Source organism: Coffea eugenioides, chromosome 2 (assembly GCF_003713205.1).
Source record: "Coffea eugenioides isolate CCC68of chromosome 2, Ceug_1.0, whole genome shotgun sequence".
Lineage (NCBI taxonomy): Eukaryota > Viridiplantae > Streptophyta > Magnoliopsida > Gentianales > Rubiaceae > Coffea > Coffea eugenioides.
Genome location: NC_040036.1, coordinates 15435440 through 15462966, shown reverse-complemented (window position 1 = coordinate 15462966; position 27527 = coordinate 15435440). Strand labels below are relative to the sequence as shown.

At 35.6% G+C, this 27527-nt stretch overlaps 3 protein-coding genes across 3 annotated transcripts; 2 read left to right on the top strand and 1 right to left on the bottom strand.

Annotated features, from left to right (window-relative positions):
- The first annotated feature begins 1393 nt into the window (after positions 1-1393).
- On the top strand, positions 1394-3320 carry LOC113763257 (protein GRAVITROPIC IN THE LIGHT 1). Its single transcript, XM_027307013.1, has one exon. It carries the CDS (start codon positions 1504-1506, stop codon positions 2875-2877), a length of 1374 nt encoding a protein of 457 aa, XP_027162814.1. The 5' UTR covers positions 1394-1503; the 3' UTR covers positions 2878-3320.
- Positions 3321-7090: 3770 nt separating this feature from the next.
- LOC113759949 (probable alpha,alpha-trehalose-phosphate synthase [UDP-forming] 7) lies at positions 7091-12668 on the bottom strand. Its single transcript, XM_027302528.1, has 5 exons — positions 12522-12668; positions 12181-12227; positions 10076-12092; positions 9717-9990; positions 7091-8204 (listed from the first exon to the last, which is right to left on the bottom strand). The coding sequence occupies exons 3-5, from the start codon at positions 12064-12066 to the stop codon at positions 7893-7895; spliced, it is 2577 nt and encodes an 858-aa protein (XP_027158329.1). The 5' UTR covers positions 12067-12092; positions 12181-12227; positions 12522-12668; the 3' UTR covers positions 7091-7892.
- Positions 12669-18240: 5572 nt separating this feature from the next.
- On the top strand, positions 18241-24338 carry LOC113757741 (sodium-dependent phosphate transporter 1-like). The gene is made up of 13 exons (XM_027300864.1): positions 18241-18372; positions 18515-18637; positions 18848-18917; positions 18989-19113; positions 19385-19600; positions 19866-19952; positions 20061-20444; positions 20734-20846; positions 20968-21047; positions 21369-21613; positions 21922-22038; positions 24062-24130; positions 24216-24338. The coding sequence occupies exons 1-13, from the start codon at positions 18241-18243 to the stop codon at positions 24336-24338; spliced, it is 1884 nt and encodes a 627-aa protein (XP_027156665.1).
- The last annotated feature ends 3189 nt before the right edge of the window (positions 24339-27527 follow it).

Below are 27527 nucleotides of genomic sequence, written 5' to 3'. Positions count from 1 at the left end.
ACAATTTCACTTAGCACCTCTAAACTTTTAAAAATGTTAGTTGCCACCCCTACTTTTAACTTTTTATAACATTTGAATTAAAAAAAATAACTTTTGGTCTTTGAGAAAACCTCAAACGAGTTTGTGAACACAAACATTTTTGTCCTTTTTATGATTTACAAGCCATCAATCTAGACAAGAAATTTAGAAAATATTAAAAATTATAAAAATTTGAAAAACTCCTCAAATTGACCAAAAACACTATACAATAAAGGAATAAAAAAATTTTTTGCTTGAAAACACTTTGAATATATTATTAAAATTAATTTTTTGTACATTAAAATATCTACAATTATATCGTGTCCATCAAAATTACACATTTATACAATTTATTTTTTTAACCTTTTATTACATGCTTTTAGTTTTGGAAAAAAGTAGGACAACAAAGGGCACTTTTGGAATGAAAACATCTCCTCTATTCAAAAAATGAGTATTTAAAAAATATGTTTTGAAATGGGTTAACAATGAACTTAAAAGTAGGGTAGGCAAGTGACAATTTTCAAAATTAAGAGGTGCTAAGTGAAATTATTTGAAACCTCAAGGGAGGTTTGTGAAATCATACCTTATAATAATCTTTTTATACATGCTAATATTAGACAATAAAATCTCGTACCAGTAATGTGATACTAGTAATTTGATGCACGATAGACCTTCATAGATCAAATTTATTACCTATGTTTTAAGTGTCATAGTTCAACTTTTAATGGATAACCTTTTAAGAATTTTATGTTGCACTTTATTTTTAATTTTATAAGATAAAAAGGTATAGAAAAACGTATCTTCAACTTCTCTAAAACATACTTTTTTTTACGTTGAGTACATGAATAATTTTATGTTGCACTTTATTTTATAAGATAAACAGGTATAGAAAAAGGTATCTTCAACTTCTCGAAAACATTAACTTTTTTTACGTTGAGTACATGAATAATTGTTTTTTACTTCTTTTCTACAATCAATAATGTTTGCGAAACTCAAACATCAATTATACAACTTGAACTTTCTCCTCAATAAACTTTTCATGATTAATTAACAATCTAGAAAATATTGCAGAAAAAATAACATAACAACCATTTAAAAAATAGAGTGTTTTTTCGGTCAAAGCTCTCTTATATTATACAGCACCAAATCAACTTAATTTCTTGAAATGGTCCAATATATAATAATTTTAAAAATTCCCAAGCCTGCATATCTATTCCCATGTCCATATCTATGGATGATCCTTTAACTTTCTTTTTCCCGCGCTTTAAATCATACTTTAGCCAGCTCAATCTCTGATTTCGGCCATAGAGTCAAAGAATTGTCCTGCTTTTCTATATTATATTCCTCTTTTCTTTTCTTTTCTTTTCCCACTGATAATTTCAAAGCCACCCTTTTTGTTCCTCCTCGGTCTTTCTTTCCTCCATTTTCTTCCCTCAGTTCATACATGTCTTTAGTCCTCTAAATTTTTTGCATACTACAAAATCAATGGATTCAATCAGACCTTCTCCAGCTCCATCAAAAAACAAACTAGCCAAGAAATTCCAGAAAGTTATTCATCTGAAAACAGCCACAAAAAACCGCTCAAACAATGCCTTTTGTTTGCTAATACCTCAAGAAAAGCTCAAATGTTGTGAATCCCAACAGTTTGAGAAAGAAGAGATTGAAGATGCTGCAAAAGAGTCAAAGAACAGAGCTGCAATGGAAGCCTTCATTGCTAAGCTTTTTGCTACAGTTTCATCTGTTAAGGCAGCTTATGCTGAGATACAAATGGCTCAGTTTCCTTACAATGGTGAAGCTATTCAGTCTGCAGATCAGGCTGTTGTCGATGAGCTGAAAGCTCTGTCTGAGTTAAAACACAGTTTCTTGAAGAAACAGATTGATGCTTCACCCCCTCATGTGACTTTAATGCTGGCTGAGATTCAAGAACAGCAATCTCTGATGAAGACTTATGAGATTACCATGAAGAAAATGCAGAATGAAATTGAAGGAAAAGAGGCCCAAATTTCTTCCCTTCAACGAGAGCTGAATGAGGCCATACAGAACAACAAGTCCCTTGAGAAGAAGATCAATGCAAGTGGATCTTTTTCTATTCTTGACAATGTTAAGTTCTCTGAGGCTAATTCTAAAGACTTCATCATGGTTTTGCACTATGCATTGAGATCCATACGTAATTTTGTGAAGCTGATGATTAAAGAGATGGTGTCTGCCAATTGGGATGTTGAAGCTGCTGCAAATTCAATACAACCTGAAGTCAATTTTGTCAAGAAGGATCACAAAGGTTTTGCATTTGAATCTTTTGTCTGCAGAGAAATTTTCAGCGGTTTCAATGATCCAGGCTTTGCTGTTCAACATGAGAATCAACCTTGGCCTAATGGGGGGTATCAAAAAAGGCTTTTCGTTTTTGATCAATTCAAGAAAGTGAAGTCAGTGAGTGTTCTTCAATTTCTGAAGCACAATCCCAATTCTTTTCTCGGGAAATTCTTGAAGTCCAAGTACCTCCAGCTGATTCATCCCAAAATGGAATTCTCATTTTCTGGGAATTTGAATCAGAGAAAATTAGTAAATTCTGGTGAATATCCAGAAACTGAATTCTTCAAGGCATTTGCTGAGATGGGAAGAAGAGTTTGGCTTTTGCACTGCTTAGCTTTCTCATTTGATCATGAAGTCAGCATTTTCCAAGTGAAAAAGAACTGTAGATTCTCTGAAGTGTACATGGAGAGCGTGACAGACGACATTTTTACTGCAGCAGATGGTGATTTTCGGGTGGTTTTTACGGTGGTTCCAGGGTTTAAGGTTGGCCAAACAGTGGTGCAAAGCCAGGTATACTTATCTCCGGCCAGGTCTGCTGCCAACAGTTAAAATGCAGTTTTAGTTTTTATCCAGCTTCTAATACTATGTACATGGTTAAGAGGTAAGATAGGCAAGCAAGTTGGCGTTACATGCCCTGGTAAGATGGCAGAAGAGCCTAGTGCACTTTTCTGCTAGTGGCAGAGGGCTCACCTCAAAATGTGCACAAAGTTGAATTGGGATCCTCCCTCTATGGCAGTGCTTTATCTTAGGTTCAATTTCCAGCAAAAGAGGAATGTGACAGTATGTGAATCTTTAGATCAACTTTGATAGCATAAGCACCAGAGTTTGGCAAATTAGTGGTAAAGATAGGCTAGAGTAGGGCCATAAATAAAAGTAATTGTAAGAATAAAAGATATCAAGATTGAGTAATCTCACACCTGAATTAATTTATCCTACAATTTAGTTCATGTATGCAATGTATTATAGCATAACTTATCTGCATTTTACTTCACGTCTCGCTGTACTTTATCAGTAAAAAGTATTGGTTTAAGGATTTACATACTGTTACACAATACAAATTTGAGGAATTTGGAGGAAAGAAAAAAAAAAGGGGGGGGTAGATGGGATTTCAATTATGAGTTGGAATTCAAAGAATGTGGCTACTTGCTAGTTGCTACTGGTAGATGATGGCATGGTGGAAAATCATGGCGGCGCGTGGGGAGCTAAGAGTGCAAGGTTTTGTATTATATTGTCTCATCATATGTGACACTGGCCAAGAACAGAAGCAGCATAATTGGGTTTTGTCCCCACAATAGAGAGAGTGGTTCAGGAGGAAATGAACTGGATTTTGTAATATACTAAGTGTTTATGTACTGTACTTTTAATAGCGATGGAGACTAAAGAGAAAGGGACGGTGACAAAGGCAAAGATAGGCGGTCAAGTTGTGGGGTGCATGTCTTTGTAATTTTTAGTGAGAAAAAAGAGAGGAAATGTGGACCCCTTGTTTGAAAAATATGTTGTTACAATTTTGGAATTCTCCAATATTATTATTTTGATTTCTTATCTTAGTCTGCCCAGAGAATGACAGACCAAAACCAGCACCTTGCCTTGAAATGGATGTCTATTATTAATACTAAAATATATATACTAGGGGATTAACTTTTAGAGTATAGTTTGGTAGATGGCATCTCTGCCAAGGATCTTGTATTATTGTATGCAAGTGTTCAAAGAGTTTGCTTTCTTTTCTCTTCCTTTTCTTCTAAGGTAGCATCCATATACTTTTGCAATTATTAGTATTAGTAGTTGGCTAGTAGTAGTAGTAGTAGTAGAGTATTATCATTATGTTTATAATTATGTTGTAATTTTAATAATGAAAAAGGGGTTAGGGGAGAAGGAGAAAATGAGATTCAAACTCTTTTGAGTGTCAAGAAATTAGCAAGCTCACCTTTTTGGCTCTTTTCATTGTGGCTGTGCACCAAATTTAACCAGCTTGAACTCCAAGTGCATTCAAGAAATACACTCATTGGTTAGGTTAGGTAATAGGTGGTGGCTTAATTCCAATTTGCTTAGAACATAATATAATGTATTTGTGGGAAGTGGTATTGTACTCATATCCAGCTCACAGAGATAGTAGTAGTGAAATTGATATCATGTCAATTTCAATTACCACAAAATCCGGCAAGAAATTAACCAATCCACTAGTAGGAAACAGTAAAACAGTATTCTATTTTGTTGATTGGCCCTTGATCAAGGACAATCACTTGTATGTATTCTAGAATTGGCAAACAAATTTGCAAATGAGTCAAAATGAAGGTTGTGTTGTCTGCTTTGCTAATAGTGAGATAGTGAGAAATAATTCATCAATTACATGACAAAAGTGACACTATGTACCTCATTGTTGCACATACATCTTTTACCCTTAATTTCTTCCATTACATGGGATGTAGTGATTTCAAGAAGCAGATAAATTGATTTGCTGCACACCCCACAAGGAGGCAGACATTGGGGGCTATATTTTAAGCTTCTTGTTTCAAGATGTCACTTGTTAATTAATCTGTGCTGCTTTCTTGTTATGTCTGCATAACAAGAAATATGTCACTTCTTAATTAAAATATCGATTGTATTTGGATAGTAGATTATTGGGGATAATTTTTTTGAAAAAAAAAAATATCGTAGCCTGTTTTTTTTTTATATATATATAAATATGATGTACGTGAGATAAAAAAAGTAACTGAAAAATATGGAACTGGGACTGGGATATTAAAAAGTAATCATTGCCGTACATTTTTCTAAAAAGAAAAATCCAAAAATAGCAATCTAAACGGGACTGGGATTGGCATATAGTTACTGAAAGTTTTGAACGGTTCTACATGAAGGGGACATAGCTGAAATTTTGAGAATTGAGATAATCATTACAAAACAAAAAAGTAAATCACGGGTTGCTCAGGCAGGTTTATGGGCCCAATATTACATGACTGAACTCTGCTTCACGTTCTATCTTAAGCTCTGAAACTGCAATTGACTTTGTCCAGTGGGCGCTATATAACTTTGGCATTTTACTGGCGGACAAAGAATATTAATGGTTTTTTGGCCTATACTTCAAAAGTATACAACTTAAACTGTTAAAAGAAATCAAATCATTAGGTCAGTGGTTTCGACTTTTAAGTTATTTTTATTTTTCTCTTTTCTTATAAAGTTTATAATCTCTGAAAAAAAAAGGTAAGAAAGTACAAGATAATTGTTTTTGAGAAGGCAGCCAGCACAATGAATACACCATTTTAGAGCAATCCATGCTCAATTTCTAACAACTTCGGCCTGTTTTGGGGAAGATCACAGGCTATAGATAAAAGACAATATTGACAATGAAGTGAATCTTTCTCCTCCAATTTTTTCTTCCTGGAATTTACTTTATCTTTTGTCACTTGTTCCACTGAAAATAACGAAATAATATCTTGAATAATAATATTGTACCCTGGCTCTTAAACTTGGCTCTAGCGTCCCTCGATTAGACCTTTTTTTTGGGTCGATTCTATCATATAATTCCTTTCTTTAAAATTCAAGAAATATATTTGATTTCCTAACTTAGAGTCTTTGGCGAGAATTCAAGGTTTATTAATGGGAATATATATATATGTTTGCAATGTTTTTGAGCGTAATTACAAGAGTAAAAAAGTTTTGGATATATATATATCTTGACGGAGAAAAAGTAATGTCTTATTTACTTTAGTTAATTCTTTTTGAAGAAATATAGAGAACTCACTAGCTATAAGACAAGAACTAAAAAGAATAATCTCATTTTCAAAAATCAATTGGTTGCCGGTTTCTCATAGCAAATGATATTATTAATAGGTGAAATAGAGAATAAGTGAAGGTGAATTTCTCATTAAATCTCTAGTTTCTTCCTTATTAATTTTTCTATCCACCAGACATTACATTACCAAATTGAGCAATTTTCCCAAGCCTTTGACCTAGAGCGATGATCATCACAAGCAGAAGTAGGATTTCAATAATCCAAAAGAGGAAACCATTCATCTTTTTTTTTTTTTGTTTTGACATGAAAATGCCCCTTTATCGGAGAAGAAAATCATGACCAAACAAAATACTTTTTGGGAGTTTCTGGACCAACAAAGACCAATACGAAGCATAGCACATATGAGACAATTTACTCAAGAATCCAACATTATTAATTTCCACATGGGAGCATTTATTAAGATATTAAACATAAGCCAAGCCCATTAGAATACATAAAAAGATTTATTACATAGTCTGGTTTCATCTTGAATACGGATGGGTAATACTACAGAGTTTCAAGAATCAAACTGGATGGATTAAATTGTCCATTTCCATAATAATCAGTTTGCCCTCTACCAGCCACAATTTTTTCTTATCTGTATTTTGGAATTGTCTGGTCCTGAACGCATTGTAAAGCTCATCTCAAGATTGCAAAAGAAACACCTCAAAAACAAAAAAATGGCGATCGTAATTGACTTGTTTCAGTTCTTTATGTTATCACCAGTTTTGTCTCTTGGGTCTGTTGGATGGTGAAAAATTACCATGTCTAGTTCCTTGGATAAACAGGTACGTATCCTAATGAGTAATGACCAGAAAAACATGAGTTCAATGGTCCAAGTTCATGGAGTGCCATCTTGAATGAATCAGGCTCTTTGGATAGAATTGAAGCCCAAGCAGAAAGCTAGAATCAGACATGGCCTGATAACGAATAAAAAAAAGTCAGCTACAAGTTACAGAATGGGGCAATGGTTATTAACTTTGTGGTCACAAAGCTGGATGGTAACAACTACCCTTCTTCCAGAGAGGTACCATTTAACCGAGACACTCCAAATCCAGCAAAGAATGCTACGAATGGATGTTGGGCTGATCTCCTCACCTCCAAAACCTAATCTATTCAGATATCAACTTTGATTCAATGAAACCCTCCAATATTACAAGAAAAGGGAGGAAGAATACGAGACCAAAATTTTCTATATCATTTACAATTATACAGGTTCAATAAATTTGGTGTCAATGAATCTGTCACTCTGCCCCGAAAACGAAAAAGTAACATGGAAAAAACAAAAACAAAACATAAGTTCTGTATACACTTTTATCTGACGAAGAACCCTGAATAGCAGTTCTCCAGACCGCTGCTGCCAAAATTCCCTGTTGCCTGAGGCAAAGACTGCCTGAAGCAATATGAAAAAATGAATTGCATAGAGCATCAGCCCCACTGAACAACATTGTACAAGCAAATGAACATATCAACACTCTCTTGACTGTGCTCTTTATTTTGTTAACTGCCCACGAATGAATCCATCCGGGTGCAAAGTCATGTAAATCTTTCACTTGTCTGAGTTGTCAACTTAACATGTTTATCTGGGTTTCAATCACACTTCCCCTGCTATCGTCAATGACAGCACTAAAACCTCTTGACAGCCATAATATCACGCTGAGAGTTGGATCAACCACTCTCCAATTGTTTTCCCACAAGGGAACACTTGTGGTCCCTGACAGGCTTCCAGAACATCCTTCAAAATGTATGATCGTGAAGAACAGAAATGAACTCAGACAAGACCGTCAAGGAGACTTCAGTCCGAGCTTTCTGTGAAAGCCACCGAGGATGGTACAGAGTCAGAGGCATCAGCAAGGGCTTCAAGCATCATTATGACATCTGAGGTGTCATCTAAATAATACTTGGCTTTACTAGGTTTTTGACCAACAGTGCAGGCATAAACAGAAGTATTAGATGAAAGGACTCCACTGTTCATTGCATCTCCAATTATCTCAAACATGTCTTCATCAGATCTGTCGTCACCAATGCATAATACAAAATCAGCTTGTCGTCCCCTTTCAGTCATTGATGCAAAGATCTTCTCTGCAACTACACCTTTGCTGACTCCCTGTGATCATGGCAATCGGTGAATGAATACACAAAGAAATTGAAATAACAATCACTTCATTATTAATTAGCATAAGTAGCCAACATTTAAAGCGACCAAGTAGGCAAGCTGATAAGCTCACTAAAGTGGAATATAAAGTGGCACAATGATAGCATATCATCATCCAGCAACAACATTTTCCCCCTTAGACCTCCTTACAGAGGCCCCTTTCTCCATTCAGAAGGGGGACTGGATGGAGAAGAGTTAGAATTAGGAAAAAAAAAAGGTCCAAAGAGCATTGTATGTAGAAGCTATCAATTGGAGTTGCCAGGCAACATGTCTGCAAAAACTTTCTGCCAGAACTCAGAACGGGCAGCTCACAAAGAGGAAAGGAGAGGCATCCCCCTTCCCTGTAGCAAAGGCTAGTTGTCACCAATTAAAGAAAGAGAGGATTCAGAGAAAAGCAAGCTAAACCCGAGGTTAATAAATTCAATGGAAGTGAATGACTATTAAATGCATACAGCTTAACACAGAGACATTTTCCAGACAAGTTACCAACCAGTGTTTAAACCAGGAAAAAGAACTAGAAGTCTAATACTTGAAGATCCAGTCATATTTGACTATTTTCTTAACCACTTATTCTACTATTATTGTAGACTAGGGATGTCAATAGTAAGGAATAGAGTTTCATCTAGTCATGCTAATATTATTATTGTAGACTAGGGATGTCAATAGTAAGGAATAGAGTTTCATCTAGTCATGCTAATATTATTATTGTAGACTAGGGATGTCAATAGTAAGGACTAGAGTTTCATCTAGTCATGCTAATAGCATATTACAAGGCCTTACTACATCCAATCAGCCACACCTGGTCAGTGGTCACAGCTCACACTGTCGAGAAACAATTAATAATAGACATACCAAAGTGCATTTATAAATAATTTTACAGATCATACAAATCCATGAAATGCAAATGGATTGAGGAAAGTTTCAAAGAGTGACTCCAAGGAAAGTTAATCCAAGCCTCAGAGGACAATCATACAGAAACAGGAAGATAATCGAGTTCTTTACGAACTCTAGGCCAAAAAATTGAGAACACGTTGGAAAAAAAAAAAAAGTATATAATAAGCTTCACATTTACACTTCAGCTTTTTGGCATACTACTTCTTCACATAATATAAGCAATTATCAGGAAGATTCAGTGCCCAAGGACAAGAGGAAATAAGCAGATGAATCACTGAGGAAGAAACTAGAAAACATTATTTCAACTTGCATTTAATTCTTCACAAGAAAATCCGAAGGACTTTCAACAGCCACACAGGTCCATCACTAAAGCATAATTATCTTTCGAAAGGACCTTTTTTGGATTAATTAGTTCCATGTCTTCCCCACAAGAAAACCTAGAAAGATTTTAATGCGCTGGTGTCAGTTTTATATAAGAGGACCAGCAAGGAGACAGAAAGACACAATCTGTCAGAGAAGCCTGAAATCCATCCATGTGCAAAGCAAAGCAAAGACCAAGCTATGATGTACCTGGGGTTTGACTTCTACAATGAACTGACCACTCTTCACTGCAACTGGTTCATTTGCCAGCACGCTTTCAAGGTGTTCTAACATTTCCTTTGCCTGACTGGAACCAAAACCTGGATCAGCATCCCTATGATGCCAGACAATTGCACTTTCTTTATTCTCAATGTAGGATCCATCTGTAGATTCAGTATATAGCTGCATTACAGGCTCAGCTAGCTGCATCCACCCAAAGTCATTGCTCTGCCCACACATTTCCCATTCTCCATCATAAGGCCACCTGAAAAACATCACCACATGCAAATAAATAGCTATAAAAGGAAAGAACCAAGATAAAAACCAAAAAATAATAGCAGAGAGCTAACCTTAGATAGTATCCATGTTCAGCAGCTATACCAAGATTCTTGCATGGAGAAAACCACTTACCCAGACTGTCCCTTCCTCGTCCACTAACAAGAAAGACAGTATTCTTTACATCACTGCAGAGTTTGTTAAAGATTGAAATAACCTCCTGACTGGGGATCTTACTGATTGTTGTTTGAGGCATCACAGTACCATCATAATCCAAAAGAATTGCCCGATTTTTAGCTCTTGAATAATCAGACACAATATCATCAATTGACAACTTTCTAAAATTAGGGTCAAGTGCAACAACCCTAAAACCAAAGCTCAAACCTATTCCCCAACACCTGCGTCTGAAATGATCCTTGCAAGTTCTTTCCAAATCTTGGAAGAAGCTACGCGACCAATAGGCAACATCATGGGTGCTGACATATTTATAATGCTTCTCATGGCGCAACTGTTTCTCAGCATCCTGCATTGAAATGGCCTCATGTAACGCTTCAGCAGTTGCTTCAACATTCCAAGGGTTAACTCGAATAGCACCGCTGAGTGAAGGAGAGCATCCAATGAACTCAGAAACCACTATCATGCTTTTCTTGGGAGAATTTGAATCAGAAGTAGACTCGGACCCCGGGATTCCTTGCCTGCAAACTATGTACTCATATGGTGTCAGGTTCATTCCATCCCTTACAGCTGTAACTACAACACATTCAGCTGCAGTGTAATATGCTGCTCTCTCACTGAGGGAAACTGGTCTATCAATAAAGATAATGGGTTCATAACCAGGCTGCCGGAAATTATCATTGATTCTCTTGCAGCTTGCTTGTATCTCTGCTTGAATTTCCTCTAAATCCTTGCCCTTCCCTCTAGCAGGATTGGCAATCTGTACTAGGACTGCCCTTCCCCGCCACTTAGGGTGCTGGTTTAGCATTTGCTCCATTGCCAAAAGCTTTAAATTGACACCTTTAAAAATGTCCATGTCGTCTACTCCAAGCAACACTGTTTGGCCTGCAAATTGTTGTTTGAGCTCTTCCAGCCTCCATTCTTTATCTGCAAACTTCAACACAGATTCAATCTGTCCCATATGAATCCCGACAGGCATGATCTTTATCCCCACCGTCCTTCCGAAGTACTCTAATCCAATGTAACCCCTTTTCGACTGATACTCCAAACCAAGCATACGGCTACAGCAAGAAAGGAAATGCCGGGCATAGTCGAATGTATGGAACCCAATAAGATCAGCATTCAGCAGTGCCTTCAAAATCTCCTCTCTCAATGGTAGAGTCCTATAAATCTCTGATGAAGGGAAGGGGCTGTGTAGGAAAAAACCCATTCTTAACCGATTAAAGCGCCTCCGCAGGATAGTAGGCAGAACCATCAGATGATAATCATGAATCCAAACATAATCATCATCAGGATTTATCACCTCAATAACTTTCTGTGAGAAGATCTTGTTTGCTGCAACATACGCCTCCCACCAAGAGCGGTCAAATCGACCCCCATGACTGGCAGAAAATGGTAGCATATAATGGAAAAGTGGCCACAAATGTTGCTTACAGAAGCCATGATAATATTTGGCCAGAATGTCTGGAGGCAAAAATGCCGGTACACACTTGAACCTATCCAACAGTAACTGCGAAACATCATCCTGTTCACTAGAATCGACCTCTACTCTCAAAGACCCTACATATATAACCTCCATATCATCTGGTAAGCCGTCCTTTATATGCAAAAACAATGAATCCTCATCCCAACTAAAACTCCAACCTACATTATCTGGCCTACGTTTTGCCTTTACAGGAAGCTGATTAGCCACAATAATCACACGGTCTACGGCAACAGATGACTGAACATCCGACGAAACACTGTTAGCTTGATCATCATCCAGCTCAGAAATTACCCCAGGAACTGTCATTACCCGTGGGAGGCGCTTTCTTTCGCCTCTTTCACGGCCCATCACAGGGAAATTACCGGATGCTAGATCCAGTAAATTAGTATATGATCTGGACATCATCTTTACACCAACTTTTGTTCAACAATCTAACAATCAAGAATCAGTGAAAATCATATAACAAAATCAACAACACCAAGAATGCTTCTTTATCCAAACCAACACCAATTCACCAACCTCAAGATTGCTTCTTTCTATGCAAACCAACACCAATTCACCAGGATCTGAAAAGGGTTTCATCCAAAACCAAGCAATAAACAAAAAAACGTTAAATTCAATAAAAATTAGATCCATGCAATCAAACAGAAACCCTTCTGCTAAATGCGGTAAAAATCCAATCTTCAACCTTAAAATGGATTAATTATTACCCCTATTCATACATGCATGTCATATCAACACTATAAAAACAAAAAAAAATGAAGCCTTTCAATCTTTTTCCTTCATTTAGAAATTTATCCAATCAAACAAATACATAAAAACTGGAAAATGTGGGGGAAAAATGGAAAGTTGAAACTGACCTTTGTGTATAATGATGAAAATTTGTCTACAAGATATTTCTTTTATCTTTAGGATCTGATAGTCAAATCCAAAAACTCTGCTTTCAGTCAGATAGAAATCTAGGGTTTAGTCTATCTCTCTCTCTCTCTTTCTCTGTCTCCCCCTCAAAAATCAGTTCTTTCCCTCTGGTTTCCGTGTGAAGGCTTAGTGCTTTTGAATAAATATTTTTTTAAAAAAAAATTTTCTTCAAAAAATAAAAAGTGAGAAAATATAAAAACAGGATAAGGTCGGCCAGCGTATACTTTGTGGTGCCAACTGGCACACTTGTGCTATTCTGTCACGCGCTGTCTTCAACGGTACATGGCACGCGTCAGGTGAATGGTCTATCCACGCGTCGGGTATCTTTGCTGTTTGATCAAGTGAGGATTGAGTGGTTTTAATTCCCCATATGGACCACAAGCAAGCCATTAGGGTAATGCCACGTGGGGAGGTGACAATGCCACGTGGGCATAAAGGGAGAGAAAGGGACTTGTTGACAATGTCATCCGCGGAGTAGAAGAATATACTGCTTTCTTGAGGAGTCGAGGGGTGGGGACAGAAATTCAGCGGTGCCACGTGGATGGGCCCGGGGGCAAATTTAGCGGATAAGGCGCAAGAATTTTAAGGGGTGCTGACCTGGCAGTGGTGTTACATCATTCGTGACGTCACCTCACCGATGTGGCAGCACGTGGGTCTATGTGTTATAGGTCTTGTTTCGATTTCTTTAGTTTGGAGTTTGGTGTGCTGGTGCTTGGTTGGATCAACCGTACAAGTTGTGTCAAATGATGACTTTGCCCTTGACTATTAGACTATGCAATCTCTTTTTTTTTTTTTTTTTTTTTTGGTACTATGGAAACTTGTTTGTTTGGGGAAAGAAATGAAAACATTTAGAGACATGAGGTAGGTTTACTATGAGTCGGCTACAATTAGAAAATGTCACTTTGGTTGAGCTTTAAGCTAACAGATTAATTATAAACTAATTGTGATTTTCAAAGGTTACCTAGATATTTAGAGCATAGCAAATTGTGCAACTCTATTTTATTTAATAATTTTTTCTTTAAGTAGAATGGTCACTCAAATAGTACATTCATTATTGCTACTCAACTAGTGAAATGTATATTATAAGTAATTTAACTAATAAAAGGTATTATTTTTGGTCCTAAACAATACACTTTACTTAGTTGTATGACAATTAAAATAAAATCTGGTGAAAGAAAAATGAAATTCTACATACTATAGTAACCATTTTGCATTATTTTAGGCTATATTGCACTAGTCTATGCTTATACTTGTTCAATTCGATACTATACTTTCTTTATTCAAATATTTATTTGTGCTCTTTTATCTCGAATTATAAACTATTTTGCTACCTTTAAATCTAAAGCGATTAGAGTACAAATAATCTGTGGTTAAATAAAATCATTTAAAACATAAATATCTTGAGAGATCTTCAATTTAATGGATGTTCTAATACAAGTTGATAGTAAGTCCTTAAATATTTTGATTGTCGGCCTACAAAAAAAAAAAATTACTAGCACTTGAAGATATTGGGAACGAAGAGAAGGTTAAGGGCAATTTGGGAATGAGGAACTTGTCGTGAATGTGAACAGATGGATTTAGTGCCGGCAGCATTCAAAGTTTGAAAAGCCAGTAGTGGATGTGCTTTTGACTCATTGGCTGTCTTTACCTAATTTATAATGGTTTGGTTTGCGGAGACAACAACACCACGAAAATTTCATGAAACATCCCTAAGTGTTGCAAGAATAGACATTGCTGCCTTATAGAAAAGGTGGAAGAATTATCAATAATTGCTTGTAGTTTCAAGAAGGTGCAAGTTACTTTTTTTTTTTTTTTTTATATCATACAAATTGGAATGGGGCTTTTAATATCTTAGGGACAATGCTCAATTTGAATAATTACGAAGTAACATAATCTAATTCCGTGTGTTGGGATAGAATTATTTGAAAATTTTATTTGAAATATCAGTGTTGCATTTTTAACAATGTTATGTACATGAGATAGAAATACAATTGAAAATATAAAAATGTGATTGTAAAATATGTGAATCATGTATATAAAATATATATTGCAAAAATTTTTCCCAAATCATGCTATGATCTATTGTTTCCTCAAATTGAGTATTGGATTGGAGGTCCAAATCAAAAGGTAAAATTTGTTTTGAAGATTAGGCATCATATCCATTTTATAGCAGCTAGAATTCAAGCTTCATGAAAATGTGCACGTTTTTTTTTTTACTTTCTTTGGGTGGACCGGGGGGAGGCGGGGGTGAGTGGAAGGTAGAATAGAAAGTTTGTTGGAATTCTCTCGTGTTCAAGCAAGTTTTCATAATATCAATTTTTTTTTTTGTATTAGCCCACAAAGAATACCTAATTTATTCTTCGGGTTGCTAACTCAATTAGGCTCTTTTTTTTTATATGTAAACATTTATTAATATTTATTTAGTGAGTGCCATACCTCCTTATTATCCATTAGCTAGAAGAGAACTACTTAAAAGAAACATAATTGGGCAATTATTTTTCACACATTTATATCAATTTTTGTCTTTTGTAAAAGCAAAACCCCCCTTTTTGACTTCTTAAATTTCATCAAGAAAACTCTTCCTAAGCTAAAAAATTTCGAGATAATTCAACTTGCAAAAAGATGCCATGTCTTACAATTTTCCAAAATTTCTAGCAAAATATACACCAAAAAGATTCTTCTTCTGAAAAGATTTTCTTTCCTTCTTTTATTGGCTTACATCCAATTAAGATAACCAAATTCTTGTTATCATCATCACACTCCTTGATTCAATTTACATCCTTAAGCTCTCATTTTCATTTTTCTATTGGGCAGAAGAATATACCATTTATTCCCACCACGTTGATTATAAAAAACATTCTTTTGGTCGTGTGGATTGAGGATAAAAGAAGGTTTGAACAACCAGCATATAGTTTCTCTGTTTATTTAGAGGAATATGCTTTTGTGCTCCTAAGCTTTTGCCTTCGCACATTCCCTGGTATATTCCATCTAAAATTTATTTGGGTCAGGATAATGGATGTTAAACAAACACTCGTTAAGATGTAATTTAAGTATTAAATATTTGAAAAGATAAAAAATTAATTAAAAAATGTATAAACACAATGAAAGATAATAATTATTAGTACATGTATATAAATAATAAATTGGATAAAATTTAAATATGTCAACAAGTATAACAATCACCCCAATTGCTTGGTTCTTTTTAAGCTACTTTTATGGTTGGGTGCACCTGTTGCACGGGCAGCCATGATAACACGTGCTGCTTGAAGGATAACAATGATTGTTTAATTTCTTACTATATATACAGCCATCCAATCCACAATGAATTTTATGATTAATGGGTCCTTGCTGATATTGTTGATTGGACATTATCCATTCCTTTTTCTTTCATTTGTCCATTCAATCTTCTTCAAGTTTCGCTGCTTAGGTTCTCGAGAAATCTTGCAAAAGGTGTAATAGCATAATTGTACCTGTGACTAGAGCTTAGTCACGTTTTTCAAAATTGCATTGCACGTACTAGAGGCTTAATGGTACAGAAAGAAGGAAAACTAAAGACAGAACTTAAACTATTTATGGCCATTTTGCAGTGGATTTTGCAAAATCTAATTATGAAAAATTACTATAGATAATGATAAAATCAACTAAATATTGCTCTTGGATAGATTCTAGTTTCTTTGTTTATTATAAAAGTTTAAAGATGTAGAAGAATAAGTAAATAAGAATATGAAAAAATTAATTATCCAAAATCAAGTGAAATAATCAAACAAAAACCATCCCTTAATCACATAGCATCCACAATTACTTCAAATAGCTATTTACACAAGGAAAGGGATTGGTTGGGTGGTTCTGGGAGAGAAGGAAGTGTACGTGAGAGATCCTGAATTCTAGTCCCTTCCACTTATACTTTTTTTTTAAAAAAAAACTACCTATTTACACATGCAGTAAACAAGATACAGTACGTTGTTTTGAAAAGTGATGTGAGTTATATATCTAGATTAACTAGTTAAGTACAGGACTTCTATCTATTTAGATGCTCCAAAAATTATTTAGAATGTAGCAAATTAATCGGATGGTAATGACAATGAAAAAAGAAGATTATAGCTTCAAAGTAGCTAGGAAGCATACACAGAATGGAACACAGAAGCAAACTGATGAAATTACCTATATAGTGGATGCATATTATTTGTCTTCTAAGAACAAAACATTAAGGAGCAATGCACAAAACCAACTAGTCGCATAGACAAAACATACGTAATTGAGGATATTCACACTTCCTTATTAGACCAGCATATTGTGAATGTAGTATGGATTTCTAGAGAAATAGATAAGGTTGCACATAATTTGACACATTTTGCTAAATCGTCCAAGTTACTTGAATATCGCTGAAATTATCCTCCGACCTTTGGATTAATATATCCTTTTTGTTTTTCAAAAAAAAGAAAAAAAGAATGAAATTCATCAAAGATTTAGAAAATGTCCACCTCCCCTTTAAACTCTTCAGAATTAGCTGGCAATAGTTGTGGACACTATCTTGTTAATTAGTGTGAAGAGAGAATTGAATGGATGGCAATGACCTGCTTTGCATGCATCACCAATCTGTATATGCCTAAGTTAAGCAAGAGAATTTGTGCAGCTTCATTAAATTGAGCAGGTAAGTTTTCTTGGAGCCTCTTTTTGATGATGATTATGCTTTCTTAAACATATGAAAAGAATAATCCAACTTTGATTCTAGGGTCTGACTATTGCAATCAAAACATGAAATATATCCCAACGACCGTTAAGTTTTCACAATGCACATTTTTGCTCTAAACAGTGCTTGTCCGAAAAGATCATATTTCTCAATATACAAGGGCAAATTTAATAAAAGGATTTTTCAAGAAATAGGGTCTAACTAATATAAATATTGTAGTCTTGCATACCAGTAAATTACAAGTTCCCTTTGCAAGGTGTAAAAGAAAAATAGGCAATTGGAATATTCCGCAGAACATTTTTTAAGCAAAAGAAAGGAAAAATAAAATATCTGTATAGTTGTCTTGCTTCGTGATCAAAAGTGTTTAGCTCATGAAATGCTTTAAGACAGCTTCCCATGATTAGTATTTACTATGTAATCCATTAGAAAGATTCCAGTTGTAGCTTAATGCACGCAGAACTAAGAAAGTAGTAGATAAAATCATAGGTTTTGTCGCTTGTCCTTGGCTTTAATGAAAGAAGAGCACACAAAGTAGAGCAAAGAAAGTACAGAAAAACACATAGGATTTGTCAATTTTCCTCGGTTTTCATGTAAGCAGGCGCAGCAGTGGAATAACATCATTTCCTCCTCTTAGCTGTACCAATCATTGGATCCTGCAATCTGATTTGGATTCAGAAAATATCACAAGGGATCAGGAACTAGAAGTCCTATCTAAGCTACCAACTAGATTACTTGAACTTGAAGGGCAAACAAATATTTCACTCTCATGCAGAAAACAAGAAAACAAAGTACAGATCATGCACATAGGAATGAACCAACATAAATATTACTTAAAAGCACATGTAGGGATGTTTCCAATGCTAGCACACAGATGCTTTCCTCATTTCATTATAGTTTTTACTTTGAGATCTCTTCAATGATCTAAAGATTACTCGAGGCCTTCAATAATAAGAATGTCAAACAACAGGAAAATGGTTACTGTGGATGTGGCTGCTGGAGTTGTAGGAAATTGGAAGGAGACATATCAGTGGATACCTATATTTGGCGGCATAGCTGCAATCTCATTGGCTTTTTCCGCTGCTGCAAACAACGTTCCAACTTCAGTATGTGTTGTGAGCATGATAATCAGTGCGACAAATTGAGCACCATCAGTTGCATTCTCAAGGACTAAATACTTTTTGTTTTCTTTGAACTTTAATCCATCTCTCTTTTCATCTTTCATGGTGATCTTAAACATCATGGCAGTTCTCGTTGCCGGTAGGGTCAGGGTCTCTGACATTTCTGAAGGCAGCAATACTGGCATTTATGGTCTACATTCCCGGAACAGCCTTGGCAAGCAGTGGTTCTATTAGTACACTTTTCTCTGATGTAAGGGAACAAACTAATCCCTCTGTCGACATAAATTGATCTTATGCAACAGAAGAAAATAGTCCTTGTTAGCTCTGGTAGTGTTTTTGTCTTTACTCTTTTACATAAGAAATTAAGGCAGCGGTCCATGTAGAATAGTTATCTGATCTGAATCATATGATAGATTCCCACTTTTGTGAAGTGGCTTATGAGAATTTATGCTTACTGCAGTTCCTTAGAGAGAATCAACCAATTCAAGGATTCTTAATGTGGAGTATGGTAGTTGTTCTCATCACAGCAAGTAATTCTCAATGCTCAATTTTTTATTACATTTTTCACATGGATTCTGATTCATTTGGATACTGGTGACAGCACTATGGCTGGCAATTGCAACTTATTTCGAGCTACCAGTGTCATCTCAGCAGTCAACACAAGGTGCCCTTCTAGGGACAATGCTTGTCAGTGAAGGTTTTGGCTTCATACCTTTCTGGAACAAGGTTCACAATATAAATTATGACAAAACAAATTCAACTGCAAACTCTTCCTTTTTCAGTTTTATTATTACATAGGTTTCAAATCAAGAGATTTCTGTAATTTTCTTTCTTCTGTAAATTGTATATTATAGCCTAGCTTATTTACTTCCTTGTTTTAAACATGATCTGAAGTTTTAACTCTAAATGAGTGTCTTGACGAGGCCGTCAGGTATATTAGTTTCTTTTCTTTTTTTTTTTAAACTGCTGCTTTTGCTGTTGATTCTTGATGTCTCAGAATGGATATCATAAGTTCAATGGTGGTGGTCTTCTCTGGATTTTCCTCGAATGGACTGTGGCTCCTATAGTAGCTTGTGCTGCTGCATTTTTATTCTTTAAGATCCTGAAGGTTGCTCTTCTATCTCATGAAAATTCAGAGAAAAGGATCCTGATTTTCCTCCCTATTTACTATGGAATGGCCGCTGGACTGCTTTGCTTTTTTATCATGTATCAGGTACTCTAGTTTTGCTCTGCCTTGTCTTTATTTCAGGTAGTATGTTATTCAACTTTTTCTTTTTCTTTTTTTAAAATGAATTTAATTTGGGCAAGCTCTTAAAATTCATTTAACATTCCTTCCAAAAGATGACTTGTAAATTATACCGCATTTCCTTTCAGTTTCATCTTTGAAGACAAAAGGAATAAGGTTTGGCAAATTGCCATTAATTATTTTCATTTTCAGTGGACTCCAAAACATGCTTATTGTCACTTTGAATTGGCAGATTCTACCAAATCTTATGGTGGTCAACATGTGGACTATCGTCATTGCTGTCACATTGTCCACCTTGATTGGAGCAGTTTCATCTTCGGTAAGCATAAACTCTGTACTTGATTTGGATTCAAATGTTCATTATATACTAAGCTTTTAATTACTTTGTTCTTACTTATTTTGTATTGCAAATGTTTGGCAATGGTAGTTTGTGGTGGTTCCTTTTGCTAGAACAAGAATGGCTTCTGTTCCGCGATTCAAGACGATGAAGAGAACAAAATCTATGGAGCAAGAAGGCTTAGAAAACCAAGATGAAGCCTCTGATGCTAAAGTTGAAGAAATGCTGAGAGATTTCATGCAGATGAGAGTTCTTGATACAGTCTATGAAGAGGAGGAAAAGAGCTGGGCTTCACCTGAAAATGCAGCAGGTAGTGAACATGCTCAATCAAATTCTCAGCTGGGATCAACACCATTAAGACAACTGCTTGAGTTGACACCTAATCAGTTGGTTAAACCAAGAAACTTCGATAGCATTGAGAGAGAGACTGTCTTCGATGCTATTCGACATTCTGTTAAATCTATCCTTTTTCCTGTAAGTATCCTGACTTCTGATGTTACATTTTTCAGTTATTTCTTGAGCAATGTCAAACTGACACAGTAGCAAATACTAACTGAAGAAGTGTAATACTAGGCTAATGTTTAGATTTCCAAGGAACTTTTCCAAAATTGTGAACTTTTTCTCGACAACCTTGCAGTGATTACCCAAGTATTTGCCAATTTATATTTGTCACTAAAGATCTTACTAGAATCTTGCAACTGCTAGTTATACAAGTTTGCTCTAAATTTCTAGGTATAATATGGTGTTTATGTTTCTGGAGCAGGTCATACAGTACGACAGACCTACTCTAATACGCCATGCTATAGTAGAAAATTTTGATGATATGGAAGACTTCTTTGGTTTCCACTGCTTCTATCATCATGCATATTTGCGTAGGTTTTGCTTAATCTTTGTCCTCTCTACAACTAATTCTTTAATTCTCATATAGTCCTTTGCGTTCAGTAAAAACAGAACGATGAAAATGTCGGAGTTATATAAGATTTTGTACTAACTGCAGGCTTATCCAATCTGCAAACGAGATTGCTCCTCTAATGAGCCCATTCAGTGCCATTCTTGATGTTTTTAAGCACAGAACAAGTATTTGGGAAATGGAGAAGATGTGGTAAGCTTTTAAATCTTCTGCGTCTTGTACTTGTCTTCTCAGAATCAAGAACTGAAGGATAGCAACATCCACACATTTTCTTTTCCACTGTTAATAGACAAGAACCAGCATCTATTATCATAATTGATCACAGAACTATTGTTGCCTTAAGATTGTTATGATACTGCACACCATGGCTGCTAAGATTTGAACCTTCTCCACTGATGCAACTAATGATCAACTTTGGAGGACACTTCATCAGGATTTAGTAGAGACACTTATAATCTAGTGATGATGACACTGATAGGGTTCTTTAGGAGTTCAATGGTGGATTAGAGCAATTGGAGGACTTGGTGCATCTACCGGATTCCTTCTTTGTGGCTGGCGTCTTACACAATGCCTTAGCAGCAGGCTGACATACGTTAGTAATTCAAGGGGACTGGCCTCACAGTTGTCTACTGTGGCAACAATCATCATTGTTTCCAGAGTGAAGCTTCCAGTGTCAAGTTTGCATGCTTTTGTTGGAGCTTTAGTAGGAGTTGGGCTTGCTGATGAATCACGGGTAAGGTTAATACAATATCCAAATACTGCTAAAACTTAACAGCCTCCTCATTCCTCAAGAGTCAAGATTAAGTATTTCAGAACTAGGCAATAAGTACCATCTTGAAAGTATCAATGCCAATAATGCTTATTGTGCATTCAATCTCATAAATGGACCACATTCAGGCAGAAAATGGCACAACAATTCAGTAATGATGCTGAAGTTCTAAATCATTGGACTGACTGTAAATCAATGGCAACCTTCATTGATTGGACTGACTGTAAATCAGTTATTTTTTAATTCACAAATCATTGGTTGGATTGTTGCAGAATGTGAACTGGAAGCTCCTGCTGAAATTCCTCGGTGGGTGGATTGCTACAATCATATTCTGCTCTACTGTGGCTTATGGCATCTACTCTGCTTCAACACACTCTCCAGCATACGTGGTGCCCTGACCTTTACATATGTTCAAGTACTCCAATCCAACTGGTTCTTGCAGCTCTGTCTAATACATACCGGATTCTTAACATTCCTGTCTTCGGAAAAGATCAGCAAGATTGCCCAGACCAAAAGAATATGAACTCTTGCTAGATAACACAAATGTTACACAGCTTAAATGTTACACAGCTTTCGTAGTGAGCAGAGATTTTAGGACATTTATGTCTAGAAGAGTGTCTGGATTCAAGTATTCGCTACCTGAAATCTTGTGTGGAAACTGACTGAACTTGCTTTCTGTTCATATGCTATTAAATGACATAACCAAGAAAAAAAAACTTTTTGTCGCAGCCTGATCAAAGAAAAATATATTGTGAAAATTAACTGTTTTAGTTGTTCCATTTGAGCGTGTTAATATCGAAAAAGTAGCACATCAAATAAGCAATCAACAAGTTTATCTTGCCTCTCCAGTAATCAAACTCTAACATGCAGTTTCACGTATCCATTTTTAAAGTGTAGTTTAAAAGTCCACCTTCATCATTACAGATTTTTTGGAACAACGTAGATGACTAAAGTGAATATCCATATTGGCATGGCCTCCATTTTCCCTTTTGCTAAAAACTGATGTTACTGCAGTATCTTACCAACATATTGCTGTGGTTAATGCAGTCTGGATAAAAGGATTCAAGGAAGGTCCCGATTAATATTATCTCCAACCAGCATCTTCTTTCATGTTTCCTGTTTAACCCAGATCCCTTTTTTCCCTTGTCCTTCCCACATAAATGACACATGCACCTCGACATCAACGAAAGTAATTTAGGGGCCTAAAATCAGATTTCCTACAACAAAAATTGCATCAAAAGCTCTTTAAGTTAGCCGTATCAGAGGCTTTAGTACAGAATATGTTGGACAAAAGGAAATAATTAGCAAGACGAATTTAAAACAGTCTAACTAACAGCTCCATTATTTATTTTTATAGCAATGCCACCAATGATCCACTTCAAGGTCTTCTTCATTGACTAGAAAAGTCTACACAACTTGCACCTGAACTGCAATTTCTCTCATATTACATCTCTAGCAATAATCCTTTTATTGTTCTTAAAAATATCAAAATAATGTGCGGATAAAGTATTACTCGAACCACTCAAACAGTGCACAAAGTGCAAAAGGTGGAAGTTGAAAGAATGTGAGCTATAAAGACTGAAATATTAAATGATCACAATAATAAGAAAAAATGCAAGCATACTGCTATTATACACATAAGAAATGCAACCTAACGGTTACTGTTATATATATACACAGAGAAGACTAACAAGCTAATTCTCTTGAGGTCCTCGAAAAAAAGGAGGACCACGACGACTGATGAAAATGGCGGCAATTCTCCTTGCCACTTATGCTACATGAAAGCAAAGAGTTTTTTGTAAGCTTACTCTAGAGAACATGAGATTTCTCCAACTATGTTCCAAGAGATCCAGAAAATAGTCAAGATTTTCATTTTAGCAATATTAGGTGGGAAAAAAAAGTTGTCTATTTATAATTTTTGGCATTTACATGAAAGAAAGCGTAATGTGTGAGGAGTAAGAATTGGTTATTTGCAGCCATGATGAAGTAAGAGGAGCAAAATAATTATACTTGAGGCACCTCTTCCAATGCTCTAGTTGCTTGATAACATAAGATTTCTGGGCAATATTCTATCCACATTTATAACTAGGAATGAGATTGACATTCTGTTAGATCCTACTCGTGAAGTTTGTTAGATATATGTTCGATAGTATAGCTTCAGTAGCAAGAATGCAGGACTATAAAATCACATCATTTAGTGAATCTAATTACTTGCATTTATGGTCCACATTTTCCATTTAAGCTTGTGTGCTTTAGTTAAGAAAGGTTTAATAGCAGGACGTCTGCAATTGATTTTTCTTCTTCTCTAAGTGATGGCTCCAAGGTGCAGGTTGCTTATCAGGTAGGCTTGACACATTTCATCACCTCTTCAGAATGTTATACTTGCATGATCATCTTTCTTGCCTCATGTAGGAGGTTCCAGATGCATATAGTAACGCTGCTGCACTTAAAGCATACCCAAATGTGAGGCTGTCTTTCAAGGTTTTGTAGTTTGCGATCTCTGTTTAAGCATTGTTTGTCAGTTTATGCCTAAAACGTAATTCCTGTACCAATTTTCCTCTTTCAGGCAGTTAAATTGTGGCTGATGGACAAAGCTATACTACCCATCGAAAATTCTGTTGGTGGGAGTATCCACCGTAATTACGACTTAATCCTCTTCCACGAGCTGCACATAGTGGGGGAGGTGTAGTTGCTCATAAACCACTGCCTCCTTGGATTGTCTGGCATTAGAAAAGAGGAGATAAAGCACGTCTTAAGCCATCCTCAGGTAAGTATTTCGTTCTCACGAGCAATATTCTTCCCCCTTCTTCTCCATTCTGGTTGAGAAAAAAGCCAGTGGTGCAGCATATGGTAAGGTTTATGCCTCATCAATGTGAAATTAAGAAGTTACTTAGTAAATATTTCCAGTTTCATATTTCTGAATTATGCTTCTAGACACCAGAAAAAAATAGTCGCTTTTTGAGATACCAGAAAATAACAGACTAATTAAGGTCTGCCAGTATTGATGAGTATTACTGTCTCTCTGAAAGGGATGAATTTTCATAGAACACAAAAATTGTTTAAAAATTAATGTACAAAATGTTTTGCTCAAAACCTGATCAAAACCAGCAGGACTACTGAGGCTCATCTTTGCGAGGTGGTCAGCACTTGAGCTCCCTTCTCTCCATACATCGCTCAGTTTGCATTCCCAGTTTCTCTCTGTAGACTGTACAGCTTCTTTACCATTTTGATCAAGTTACTATGCGGATTTTCCAATTTGTATTGCTCCACTAGTTGAATTCCCACTTGGGATTCGGATTCAAAGATTATCTTTTTCAATCAGAACATTTGGTTTCATTCGAAGTTTGTGTAAGCTTGGCCAACAGGGGAGACAAAAATAACTTCAAAAAGAGTGGCAAGATTGCACAAACCAAAAGCATATGAGCTCTTGCTGGAAAACACAAATGTTGCAGAGTTCCTTGTGTACAAACCGTAGTCCAGCAACTAGCTAAGAACCAAGGTGCTGATGGCATCATCTGATGCAGAAAATTTTAGGACATTTATGGTGAGAAGAACTTCTGGATTCCTTTATTTACTGCCTGCAATTTTGAGTGATACCTAGATCTAACTGAACTTGCTTTCTATTCATATGTTATTAAATGACGTAACAAAAATTTAAAAAAAAAAAAAAGGAAGAAGAAACTTTTTATAAATCAATAAAAATATATTGTGAAAATTCACTGCTTAGATGTTCCATTTGAACATGTTGACATCGTCAAAGTGGCGCATCAGACGAGTAATCACCAAGTTTATCTTGCCTTTTCAGTAGTCAAACCGTAACATGCAGTTTCATGGACAAATTCATGAAGTGCAGTTTAAAAGTCCACCTTTATCTTTTCAGATTTCTTGGAATGAAGTCGATGACTAAAGTTGAATATCCAGATTGAAATGGCCCCATCTTTTCCCTTTGAAAAAATTATTTAAAACGTCCCTCATATTTTATCAAAATAAATTTTTCGTCATTCACTTTTAAAATAATAACTTTACATCCCTCATAAAATCAAATCGCTAAAATTTGGTCATAACCTAAATTTTTAATCACTTTTTATCTTGAATCCATCACACAACCTACATATGATCTTTTTTAAGGACAGAAAGATGAGATCCATTTGTAGTTAAACAAATGATACGGTCCATATTTATTTTTCTCCTTAAAAAAATAGGATTTGATCCAAATCGTATTCACGTTTTACTAAAACAAAGTGGAATCTGATCCAATTTATATTCATTTTTTCCTCAAAAAATGGTATCTAAGATTTTTGTACATAAAAATAACTGCATGTGAGTCATATGATAATTTTAAACTAATTGATGGTTGAAAAATTAAATTGAGACAAAATTTGCTAATTTAAATTTGTAAAAGACGTAAAATTAAGATGTTAAAAGTAAAGAACGAAAAAACTCATTTGGAGGGACGTTTTGAATAATGTTTCTTTTCCTTTTTGCTAAGAAGGGACACGAGTTACAGGTCATCTTACCAAAATATTGACGTGGCTACTACAATCTGGATTAAGGAATTCAAGAAAGGTCCCAATTATCTCCAGCTTTTTTTTTTTTTAATATTGGTTTGTGCACACAAATCCAAATTTTTAAGCAAATTAATACAAGGAAAAAAAACTTATCATTACACAAAATCTAAATGCATGAACTGCACCAATAGATGGTCAGTGTCATGTAACCAAGTTGAAAAGAGCCAAAAAAAAAAAAAAGGGAGAACCAACCAATTGCATTAACAAAGAAGTACGAAAAGCTTTTTTCTAAAGGGAAATCATGAGTCTTGATAAATGTAGTTGAGAAATCTTAAAACCATTTAGATTTGACTTATGAAAATAACATGAGAGGATAAGGCAGCTGCATCGTCAATTCAAGTAATAAAGCATTCCTGGCTATCCAAGGTAGCTTTAGTCTACCATCGAACTTGAATTTTCTTGTTTTTAATCATGTTACTTTTGAGAAAAGCTCCAACAAATTTGTGGCGGCCGGCTACCTTTTCTTCTGAAAAACGTGTGAACCATACATGTTTGCTTCTTATATAAACCCATCATCCATCATGGTACATTTGAGAACTTAAATGCAATCATTTCCAATTTCATTTCAATTAAACCATGACAATTAGCCTACGACCTCCTCCTATTTGTTTCTTTGTGCTTCTCTTCTTTTTCCTGATAATACTGCTAGAAGCAAGTAAATCCACAGCAAGAACTTACCCTGATTCCCTGATTTCCGTGCCAAATCCCAGAACTATTAGGGGTGGAGATTCAAGAATGCTGATAGCTGACAAAAGGAGAGTATCGCACTTGGAAAGATTGAATTATGGTCTCCTAGCAAAAGGGGTGGTGCATTCTTCCACTCCAAGCCACAGGGGACACAAGGCACCCATTTACATGAGACATTTATTCTAGCTCAAACAACAGCATTTTACAAGATATTAGAGCTGATGAGAGCTGATGAGATGAAATAATGGGCATGCATATTTGAAGCTTTGCATGATATTGTATTGTCATTTCATTTTCATCCTCTTATTCTAAATTTTGTTTACTTTACTCAGCAATGATCTTTGAAGATTTTACTTAATTGAGATCAATGTAACATTTTTTTTTCTTTTTTGAGTTTCTTCAGTGTTTGTATTAGTGAGAAGAAAGGTGTAAAATAAAATGTTGTTGCCAATTTTCAGCCCAAATATTTTTTTCCTTGAAATTAAAGAGCTTTTTTGCTCCTTAAAGAAAACATACCCAATGGGAGTTCCTTAAAGAAAACCCCGTCTATGGATCTCACCGGTAGATTCACTGGTTCAAATTTTGCCGCATCATCTCACCAACTTGCACAATAAAGATGTGAC